This window comes from Hydra vulgaris, chromosome 14, assembly GCF_038396675.1.
Source record: "Hydra vulgaris chromosome 14, alternate assembly HydraT2T_AEP".
Taxonomy (NCBI): Eukaryota; Metazoa; Cnidaria; class Hydrozoa; order Anthoathecata; family Hydridae; genus Hydra; species Hydra vulgaris.
In genome coordinates this window covers 11880001-11892573 of record NC_088933.1, presented here as the reverse complement: position 1 = coordinate 11892573, position 12573 = coordinate 11880001, and the positions used below count along the sequence as shown (strand labels likewise).

The following is a 12573-nucleotide window of genomic DNA, read 5'->3' as shown; positions in this document are numbered from 1 at the left end:
CCATGTATGCACAATGCATAGTTAGCATCTGTTAAGGTTGTTTATCAATGTTTCATTTTCTTACTCATGATTCCATTCTCTTCCTCTAGAAACCTCTTATTTGCCCCTGTATGGAATAGTGTTAGCATGTTTTTCTAATGATGCTCTTTCTCTTCTAAACAGGGTCCAGAAATGCATTGTAAACATAGTTGGACCTGCTCTATCTGCTAAGCTCAAGCCTCTTTCCCATTGTTATAAAGTTGCATCATTATAAAGTTGCTTGACTCATCATTTAGCAAAGTCTCATTTTTTTTACTGTATCTGTCCCTGCATGCTCTAAAAACTTTTTTCTAGTTTTTTTGTCTAGTTTTTTTTGGCACTTTAACACCTTAGAACTCTCCTCCATCCTCATATTTTCTTGACTCATACAATCTACAACTTTTCAAGTCTTCTGTCAACAGTTTTCTTGCTCTTTAAGTGTATTCTTTGTTTTTTAGTTTCTCCCAACTTAATAGTGATTGCTTGCAGCCTTGATGGGGGTAAATCTGAAAAAAAAAAGCACAAAAAATTCTTATTAAAAAATAGGCTTATTTTGTGCACCTCTGGTCAAACTTTTTTATGACATAAAAATTGAACAGGTCTAATATATGTATATATTAGTGTGTTTTAAATTATAAACCTTTATTGTATATAACATAAATTTAAATACTTTTATTGTAGATGAACCTAAAATTAACAGAGAAAAATCAACAATAAGAATTGGTTCTTACATAAATAATCCAAAACCGACGACATTACTTTGTATAGCTGATGGTTTTCCAGAACCTACATACAGATGGAATAATCCTTTGGGTCATCAAAATTCTGTTACCTTTTCATATACCTTTCAAATGCCAACTTCTAGCCATTTTGGAGACTATAAATGTCAGGCATATAACGTTGTTGGTGTTGACACTCTTATCATAAATGTATTTGAAATAAGTAAGTGTTTTTTTATTTACAAATATTAGAATAGTTGAAGACTTTGTAATTTTTCAGAATAAAATATTTAAATTAAATGTTTCTATTTTCAGTTTTAAATTTACTAACTTTTTCATTTACTTGTAGTTTGGTAAATGAAAATTCAGGAATTGGTGTACTAGTAAATTTAGCCAATAAAATAGAATTAGTAATGAAGTACAATTTCATTAAATGACATTTTTTTTAGTAATCTCAATTTAACCTGTACTAGTAAGTTTAGTGAATAAAATAGAATTAGAATTGAAATTTTATTTGATGAAGCTTTGTTTCTTCTTAGTAAGCTCAACTTAAGCTAATTAATCAAAACCAAGTTTTCATGCAAAATAATTTCAAACTCCTTAAAGTTAAAAAACTTTTATAATAACTTTTTTTTTTAACTAAAAAAAGTTTAGTTCAAGAGTAAAACACATTAGAAACATTTAATGTTATTAGAGAAGAAATAACAAAAAATTACTAAAAAAAAAATAAATTACTTCTTCAGGCATCTAAAAAAAAAATAAAAATTAAGGCTGTAAAATAATCCACAAGTGCTGCTATAAATACAAACTAAGGCAAAAAATATTCCACAATTGCTATAAATACAAACTAAGGCTATAAAATAATCCACAAGCGCTATAAAAAATTTGTACAAAATAAAAATTGGAAAATTTTTGTTATTAACTGAAAATTTTGAACAATAATTTGCTGTTTAGTCACAAGCTATTAACTGTGCCATGCAGTCTTAGTGTCAGCCAATTAGATGGCTAGATTATTTCTACACACATAGATTTCTATTAATAAGTTTGTTTTTAGTTAATTTGAACTTAACAAGAATTGCATGGTTTATTATTGCCGTTTATGTCTAGAGGGTGTATTTGTGTGTAATTTCTCAAGTTATTTCTCACATTTTTAATTAAATGCACAGCATCATAGAATAAATAAACTTTTCTGCAGTTGAATAAAATTGAGAGGCTATCAAAGCCATATTTATATCCTGATAGTTTATTAAACGCAGAAACATTACTTGCATGATTATCACACACAATAGCTCTCACAACAAAACCACTAATAAAAGAAATATATAAAGTTTCAATATTCAATCTCATCTTTCAAACCAACTCTATTAATTTTTAAAACTATCATAAACCAAACAACACTTCTGTAAAGTTTTTAAATTTTTTTATATTATATACACATATATTATACCCAATAATATATATACCCCACAAAAATTTATTTAAATTAAGAGTATTCTGCACATTTCTGTAAATACATTTCATCAAAAATTATACAGACATCTTGTGACAACTTGTCACTTTCAAGTTACAATTTTTCAGATTTTACTACATCTATTTTACTATACATTTTTTTATATTTTATTTAATAAAGAATATGATGGTGATGGAAGTTCTTCCAAAAGCATTTTGTAAGATTACTTGGAGGTGTAGTGCAATAATTTTTCATAACAAATTACATTGGCCGAATAAACTGGTTTTTACCAGGAAACTATTTTCTGCTTGATTTTGTGAGTAAGCAGGGAAGTTTTCAAACATACTTTTACGAATTAAAGTTCAGTTTTGACAACTACAAACCACTAGGGTAATGGTACTGAACAACCCTTCCAAATAGTATTCTAAAAACTATTCCAATTGAAAATCCTCAAAACTATATAGAAATGTTGTAAAATGTTTATTTTGCAACTGGTTTTTAAAATGTAAAATAATTTCTTTTCTCTACATTTGATACAATCCTTTTTATCTAAAAAAGATTATATCAATGTACATACATTTCTTATGCCTCAAAATTTACCTATTTATAATATGCTCTTATAAAAGGAGTTAAACACTCCATTTAACCAAGAAAAATGAACACTGCTCCTTCAACATAAGGCAAAGAGTATTAATTATGTTAATTATGGTAATATTATAATTAATTATACCTAATAATATGTTGTGGGAGGTAAAGCATATCATCTAAACTATAACCTTTAGTTTATTGACTAAGTATATCATTGTTATTCTTAAACTTATTGTGTATAATATTAGCATTTCAATATTAAACTCTTTGAGCAACATTTAGAAGATGTAGGAAACTATTTAATTTATTCACAACTGATTAAGTCTTGTTTTACAGCTCACTGTCAGTATATATTAATGCACTGAATACTCTTAATACATAATTGAATATATAAATATTGTCAATAACTGAATATATAAGTCTTATATTTTGATTAAAATGTTGAAATTTATTTTTGAATGTTGCAAAAAAAGTCACCAGCAAGATTCAAAGTTGTTCTTGTTAACTAAGATTTATATGTTAATTGTTTACTAATTACAGAAGTTTATTTTTTTATTTTTATTTTTATTAGTTTTATATAAGTATTTTTTGTATGCTTATTGTTAACCATTTAATGAAATATTTGTTTATTTGTTTCACATTTTTAAATATTTATTTTACTTTTAGCTTTTTTCACAATTTTTTTATTAGGTAAACCTGATGCTGTTGAAGCTTCTATCATATATCTTACAGCTCGATCTGCCATGATATCTTATGTAATTCCAACAAATCTTGGCAATGGTGTCCTAAAAAAACTGTGTTTATCATATTGGTATAGTGGTTCCAACCCCATAAATATTGCATTAAATTCATCTCTCACTATGTATGAAATAAACAACCTGGAACCTTACACTGAATATACTGTTAATATAACAGTTCAAAATGAGTTTTTTACTTCAGATGACCAAATTCAAAAATTTAAAACATCTGCAGCAGGTGCATTGCTTTTTATAATAATAAGTTAATTTGTGTAAAAAAAACTTCATAAAATTAATAATAAAAATAACCATTAAAAATTATAAATTTCATTTTCTTCACAAAATAATCAGATAACATTTAAATAGGTTATTTTAAAATGATCTGCTGTAAATTTTTAAAAACAGGAACTGGTGTTTCTTAAAAAGTTACATGCAAGAGAGTGCGCCACTTTATCATGTGCTAGAGAATGTGCAACTTTATAATGTGCAAGAGAGTGTGCAACTTTATAACCATGTCAACTGTAGGATTTTCTTTAGCTTTTGTTAAATATACATAAAAAAAAGAATTTATAGGATTTTGAATTAAAAGTTGCAAAGTATATATTAGATAATTCCATGTAAAAGTGGGACAAAAAATTGAAATTTTTTGGTCACCCTCTCAGATTGCTTTCAAAGTTGAACCAGTGGTACCTATCAATATATAAAAAAAAAAGTAAAGTTTGAGCTCCCAAATCCAAACGGTTCAAAAGTTATGACATTTTGAAATTCAGCCTAAAATGCCCTATTTTTTTCCACTTCTGCCATTATGAACTTTGTAGTAGTACTATTAATTGAATAATTTAAGATCTAGTGGAAGAATGTGGCTAAAAATTGGTACCTGACCATTTTTGAGGGTGCTGAATTCAAAAATGTAGATAAAATAGTGGTTTAAATTTTTCAATAGTTATTTTTTTATTTTAAAATGGTCAGTCAAATTTTTTGTTCTATTACCATGGGTTGCGCTTTTATTAATTCCTAGATTTGCCCAAGTCTCATGGATTTGATTTTTTTTTTCAAATGAAGTAGGTGATCCTAGGCTATCTTTATAAAAAAGATGGTTTTGGTTACTTAAAGCATAATAAAGATATGTCATTTTGAAATTTAGACAGAAAATTTCATTATTTGGCCGCTATTCTCTATTATAGATTTTATAGCGATACTTTTTATTATAATTTTAAAAATAAAAAGGGTATCCGATGATGATGATTTTGCTCTAACATTTGACTTCCTCAAAAAACAAAAATATGAAATTATAAAAATTGACAATCTTATGATGTCACAATATCTATTTTGCAAATGCGACAATTTTTATTGACTTGGTATGGTTTCTGAAGTTGATAAAGAGAATGATGATTTTATGGTAAAGTTTATGCATCCACATTATCCAAGTCCATCGTACTACTGGCCAATTTAGGTTCTAGTAGAGAAATATGACTGAAAATTGGTACCTGACCACTTTTAAAGGTGTTGAATACAAAGATGAAGAAAAATTAACCCAATTCCTAATATTTTAGAATAATTTTTGAATTTTAAAATGGTATAATATTACTTAACCATAAAACAAGGTAACATTTTCACAAATTGCCTGACTCTCATGAGTTCAATTGTGGTGTGTAGAAACAATTTATTAAGGTTGGTTTTGATATATAAGTAAAGTTTTGTGAAGTGAATTATCATGAAAAATATAGTTTTGCAACACCTGCTGTGATGTTTAAATATAGTTTTGGGACATCAGTTATGTTGTCTAAATATAGTTTGAAACAACAGTTAACAATAACAAATTTCAATAAAAAAAATTATTTTAATTTTAGATTAAATAATTATTAAATCTTGTTTGGTAATTCACTTTCTTAATCATGGCAAACAGCCAGTAGTGCTCCATTGGAATCAACTTAGAAAGTAAATGTCATCTCACAACATATACATTGTTGCTGGGAATTGAACCTTTTGAAGATATTCCTAAATATGAAAGAGAAATATTAATGTGGAGGACTGGGCTCTCAATAATAAATGTCAAACCAACAACTTGTCTCCATCATAAAGATGTTTATTTGAAGTGTTATACAACTAAATTAACACGGTGCTGCAATCCATTTAATACTCATAACAAATTTATAAAATGTATTTATAATAATCATAACTTTTAGTTTTATGAAAATGTTGTAAGTTACAATAATGAAATTATTGGCAGCCAAATTCTATTTTAGCTATATTTAACCTTTTAGCTGACTTATGAAAGTGCACTATTAAATGTGATACAACTTTAAACTTTTTAAGGTTTTATTAAAATTTTTACACATTTTAAAAGAGTTCTTCCCTTTTTTTAGGTATTCTTCGTGAAATCAACTTGGATACAGCAAAGTACCTATGCAGTAAAGGCAAATTCGTAGTTCAAGGTGAAAAACTTTGTCCACAATGCAGACATAAATTAGCATCAAGTGAAGAATCAGAAGAGAACAAGTTGGAGATAAAATTAACTGAAGATAATATGGAAAAAGAAATTATACTGGAATCAACAAGATCATTGCTCAACAGTAGTTTATGCAAACTTGAAGTGTCTCCTCTAAAAGTTTATTTACCCAAAACCTCTGACAAGCCTTCACTTGGAAAGAGAAAGATAAAGCAAGTTGAAGAAGCAGTTATTAAGAAGCTTGCAACTGCTCTGGATGTTACTGAATCCGATCTTGTTGCCCCAAAAATGAAGTTCTAAAGGAAATTCAAACCAAAGCTGGCGATCTAGACTTCCTTGTAGAATGCATGAAAGAAAAACTTAAGGTTTCTAACAGAAGGCAGCAACTTCAAATTTTGATATTAACCCCAAAGTCTTGGTCTATCAGAAAAGCAGCAAAAGAGTTTTCAGTTTCCAAACACAAAAATGCAAAGTTTTTACGTGACCAAAAAGGCATCATAGCATATCCTGATGTGGTTGAACTGCATTGAGTCAGTAAAGATGTTATAGAACTTGTAAAGCTTTTTTACTGTGGCGATAAGTATTCAAGGCAAATGCCAGGTAAAAAAGACTATGTAAGTGTTGGGAAAAAAAAATACATGTCAAAAAAATTGATTTTGTATAACTTAAAGGAGCTCAATGTGGCATATGAGACAAAGTACCCAGGCCATAATTTTCTAAATTTTGCAGCCTTTGGCCTAAATGGTGCATCCTTGCTGGTCCAAAAGGTACACATTCTGTTTGTGTGTGTACAATGCACCAAAATGTTAAATTAATGTTGAGTGCTATAGGCCTTGAAATATCTTACCATGAAATCATTGAAAAGATTGTCTGCAGCAGTAAATCTAAAGTTTGCATGATTCACCAATGCAATAGTTGTCCTAGCATACAAGCAGCCCAATATTATTTCCAGCAGTATCTCACACAAAATGATGATCCAAAAGAGCAATATGACAGTGACAAAAATGAACAGTCAGTGGATTTTAAAAAGTGGACAACAACAGATAGAACTGAACTATTAACAATAAAATTTCCATTAAATGAATTCATAGAGCTCCTGTGTGAAAAACTTGATAGTATTACTTCTCATTCATTTATAGCAAAATCACAATCTAGCAAATAAAAACATCTTAAAGAAACAATTAGTATTGATGACGCTATTGTACTAGCTGATTTTGCGGAGAATTACACTTTTGTAGTACAAGACGAGATACAGAGTTACCATTGGAGCAAGAGTCAATGTTACCTTCATCCAATTGTCATCTACAACAAGAAAGTGAAATTGGAAATATCTTCATTTTGTGCAATTTCAGATGATTTGAATCATGCTGTTGGATTTATCAACGAAGTTATGCATAAAACCATTAATCATATAAAAACTCATCTTTATCCCACAATTATAAAAACTCATTATTTTCCTGATGGCTGTGCAGGGCAGTATAAAACTGCAAACATTTTTACAATTTATGTCACCACACTCAAGATTTTTCTGTTCGTTGCATCTGGAATTTCTTTGCAATAAACCATGGCAAATCTCCATGCGATGGAATAGGTGGCACTGTTAAAAGGCTTGTTGCAACAGCTAGCTTGCAGAGTCCAATCACAGGTCATATGCTGTCTTCTCAAGCAATGTTTGAATACTGTCAAAAGTCAATCAGTGGGATGACATTTGTGTACGTCACTTCTGAAAAAATGGAGTTAGTCAGAAGTAAACTTACTGATAGACTTTTAATAGCAACCACTATTCCTGGGACAGGAAGTTTCCATCAATTTATACCATCTTCTCATTCAATTATAAAAATAAAAAGGGTATCCGATGATGATGATTTTGCTCTAACATTTGACTTCCTCAAAAAACAAAAATATGAAATTATAAAAAAGCGGGATGATAATAGCTGGGTGTCAAGAATGAATGTCATTTCTCTTGTTATAACACCTTCAACATCTTCTGGATGTCAGTACCAAATCTCAAAAGATGATGAAACTCTATTTGAACAAGTTTTATTTTTTCAGTGAAAGTTGAATAATGTTTTACTTTCATTATTTAAATGATATAAGCTTCTATTTTAGTAAAATTTGGTTATTCCTTTTCATTTTTATTTTTGAGCTTTTTTTAATAAAGCAGGTTTTTAATATTTTTCAAAAAAGTTTGCATTTTAGTTTCTTATTTTTTAACACAATATTTGAGAATGTAACCTAAAATTTTAGTATGCAACCAATATTTTGAAATAATACCTAATTGTTAGAATAATAAAAAAAGAAATTATTTTTTCAATGTGTTGTATAGTAAATTATATTTCCATGTATACTTTTGAAAATATTTATCATAAATATACAAGTTATGCAAAGCAATATAATTTTTTATTTTCTTTCAGAGTTCTAAACTTTTCCAAAACATCTTATTTCACAATGAGAGTAAGGCAACTCCAGAAATAAGTGAAATGCAAATTATGGTTACAAAAAAAAAAAGGACTGTTGACATTTTAAAATTCAAAAATTATTATAAAATATTAGGAATTGGGTTAATTTCTATTCATCTTTGTATTCTACACCTTTAAAAGTGGTCAGGTACCAATTTTCAGTCATATTTCTCTACTAGAACCTAAATTGGCCAGTAGTACGATGGACTTGGATAATGTGGATGCATAAACTTTACCATAAAATCATCATTCTCTTTATCAACTTCAGAAACCATACCAAGTCAATAAAAATTGTCGCATTTGCAAAATAGATATTGTGACATCATAAGATTGTCAATTTTTATAATTTCATATTTTTGTTTTTTGAGGAAGTCAAATGTTAGAGCAAAATCATCATCATCAGGTACCCTTTTTATTTTTATAATTGAATGAGAAGATGGTATAAATTGATGGAAACTTCCTGTCCCAGGAATAGTATTATTTTTTGTTTAAAAATATCATCAAGAAAATGATATATTTTTTTTTATGTTATAAGGAAAGATATTGTTAATATTCTTTTTATTAACATAAATATATTCATAAACCAAATTTTTTTTTTGTATAAATCATGGTTGCCATGGTTGTTTAAATAAATAACTATTTTTGTAATATGTTTTGTAAAATTTGTAATATGTTTTGTCAGATCAGGTTATCCTGCTACTGGTAACATGTAACCCAGTACAATCTGCTTCATGTCCTGCTACCTTGTAGGATACGCCTTTTTAGGCAAAGGCTAGGAGATGCCAACTCCGATATAAAACACCCCCTGCCTTGGGGCTCTTGGTTGAGTAAAGGCTAGAGATGGTGTCTCGATAAAAATACTCATCTTGGGCAGATGTTAAATGCACCCAGCTACTGTCTTGTAGAAGGCCTCCTAGGCAAAGACTTAAGGGGTATACAGATTCTATCTGTTGATCAGCCTCGCACCCCTTCTTCATCTATTAGGCTGGCGCAGATGTATTTTTAATACATTGTTTCCAGCTTAGGATGTTGAATGCTGGATCTTCTTGATTCAATGCATGGGTTTGCTTGTGTCACTGTTTTTATGACTAGGCAACTCATTCTATTATCTCCTTATGAGGGTACAGCTCTAAAACTCAGTTTTATGGTTCTGAGGCCGGCTGGTAGTCAGGTTTCCCGAACTCTGTGGCAGCTCTCAAAGAGGCTGATTCCATCAACAGCTGAAAAATATCAAAGTATTAACAGTGCCATGTTGCGCATGGATGGTGTCCCTGTTTGTACTTTTGGTGTGCATTGCGGAGGCCACATTTGGAGCCCTTTGTTATGGCTTAGGGTTTATTAGTAGTAATGAGGTAATTGCTTGGCTATTAAACGGTGTTCTGAGTACTATCTATGCTTTGAGTCAAGTTCTTCAATCTAATTTAAAAATGAATTAAGTACCAAAAACTATAAAACACAAAAAACCATTATCATCACCAAGTTCTCTAAACCTATCATTCACTAATATTCGTGGTCTTCGAAGTAACTTTTCTTCTTTTGAGTCTTATCTCTTGCAAAGTTCACCAGACCTACTTGCTCTTTGTGAGACTAATTTGAGTTCGGCTGTCTCATCTTGTGATCTTAGTGTTGATGGTTATCTTCCTCTGATTCTTAAAGACTCCAATAGACACATGCTTGGTCTGGGCATTTACATTTGTAAGAATTCACCTGTTTGTCGTGAAACTAGGTTTGAATCCACAGACTATTCTTTCATGTGCTTTCGTTTAGCACCACTTCACTCTATTGCCTTTCTCTTTGTTCTATATCGCTCTCCTTCATCTCAAGACTGCACTCTTTTTGATGTTATTTCTGATCATATTGACCAAGCCCTCTCTCTTTATCCATCAGCTAATATAGTTGTTGTCGGTGACTTTAATGCTCACCACTCTGAATGGCTTGGCTCTAGTGTCAGTGACTCTGCAGGCATTAAAGCCCACAACTTTTGCCTTTCTCAATCCCTAACTCAAATAGTCAACTTTCCAACTCGCTTTCCTGACAACCCTAATCATTTACCTTCTCTACTCGACTTATGTCTTGTTTCTGATCCTAGTCAGTGCTCAGTTTCTCCACATTTACCCTTAGGTGCTTCTGATCACAGTTTGATCTCTTTAAAACTAATATCTCATTCTTCTTCATCACCTGAATACCCCTATTATCGAACCTCTTACAACTACAGTAAAGCTGACTGGGATTCTTTCCGTGATTTTCTTCGTGATGGCCCTTGGGTAGAAATCTTTCAACTTCCTGTTGACAAATGTGCTTCTTACATAACTTCGTGGATTCAGGCTGGCATGGAATCTTTTATTCCCTCTTGACGATTCCAGGTCAAGCCTCACTCTCCTCCATGGTTTTCCTCACACTGTGCTGCTGCGATTGCTAATCGAAACCGTTACTTCCATATTTATCAGCAAAACAATTCTCCAGAAAACAGACGTCTGTTTATTACTGCTAGAAACAACTGTAAAAAGGTTTTGTCTAATGCCAAAACCCGCTATTCTCAGGTCATGAAATCTCGTATCTCATCTCAAAAATTAGGCTCTCGTGACTTCTGGAGAATCTTTAATAATATCAATAATAAGGGCAAATCTATAATTCCACCTCTCTTGTATGGTTCAGACTTAGTCACCTCACCTAAAGACAAAGCTGAATTGTTTGCTAAAAACTTTTCATTAATATCATCTCTTGTTTCCACTAGTTGCTTTCTACCTGATATTGCCAACAAACAGGTTGATCCATTGCTTGACATTCATATCACTCCAGCATCTATATCTAAAGTGATTTCGTGCCTAGACTCTTCTACAGCTTGTGGCCCGGACAACATACCTGTTATTGTCTTGCAGAAATGTTCTCCGGAGCTGTCGTCTATACTCTCAAAACTATTAAACAAGTGCTTATCAGAGTCTTGCTTTCCAGCCTGCTGGAAAGCGGCATCTGTTATCCCTATCTTCAAAAATTCTGGGGAGCGATCTGATTCGTCTAACTACCGTCCCATAAGTCTTCTTCCTATCATAAGCAAGGTTTTTGAATCTTTAATTAACAAACACTTAATTTCTCATCTTGAATCTAATAACTTACTTTCTGACCATCAATATGGATTTCGATCTTCTCATTCTACAGCTGATTTGCTAACAGTAATAACTGACAGGTTTTATCGTGCATTAGATAAAGGTGGAGAGGTTAAGGCCATCGCTCTTGACATTTCAAAAGCGTTTGATAAAGTTTGGCATGCTGGTCTTCTCCATAAGCTTTCTTCTTATGGTGTATCCGGCAACATCTTTAAGATCATTGAATCCTTCCTTTCCAATCGTAGCATAAAAGTTGTCCTCGATGGACAACACTCTTCTTCTTATTCTGTAACTTCAGGGGTTCCTCAAGGTTCTATCCTTGGCCCTATACTCTTTTTAATTTACATTAACGATCTTCCAGATCTTCTCACATCTAAGGTGGCATTGTTTGCTGATGATACTACCATTTATTCTTGTCGTGATAAGAAACCAACACCCTCTGATTGCTTGGAGGGGGCATTTGAGCTTGAAAAGGATCTCACTTCTGCTACAGCATGGGGCTCACAGTGGCTGGTGAACTTTAATTCAGATAAAACTCAATTTTTTTCAGCCAATCGTTATCGCAATAATTTAGATCTTCCTATATTTATGAACGATGATGTACTCGATGAGTCACCTACTCTTCATCTTCTAGGATTAACTCTTACTTCCAATCTTTCTTGGAAACCATATATCAAATCGGTTGCAAAATTAGCATCTGCTAAGGTTGCATCTCTTTATCGAGCTCGCCACTTTCTTACTCTGGATTCTATTCTCTCTAAATTCTATAAATCTCAAATCCGGCCTTGTATGGAATACTGTTGCCATATCTGGGGCGGATCTTCTAATGATGCCCTTTCTCTTTTAGACAAGGTGCAAAAACGCATTGTAAACATAGTTTGACCTGCTCTTGCAGCCAACCTTCAACCATTATTATCACATCATCATAATGTTGCTTCTCTTTCTCTTTTCTACAAATACTATAATGGGTACTGCTCTAAAGAGCTAGCGTCTCTTGTGCCATCTACTAAAATTCATTCTCGTATTACTCGTCATTCAATTAAGTGTCA

At 31.2% G+C, this 12573-nt stretch overlaps 1 protein-coding gene across 1 annotated transcript in view; it reads left to right on the top strand.

Annotated features, from left to right (window-relative positions):
- Positions 1-12573, top strand: part of LOC101234962 (receptor-type tyrosine-protein phosphatase F) — an 83320-nt gene that overhangs the window by 31144 nt on the left and 39603 nt on the right. Inside the window, exons 4-5 of the mRNA XM_065818192.1 lie at positions 700-960; positions 3466-3750. Coding sequence (XP_065674264.1) covers positions 700-960; positions 3466-3750 — 546 coding nt within the window. The remainder of the gene's footprint in view (positions 1-699; positions 961-3465; positions 3751-12573) is intronic.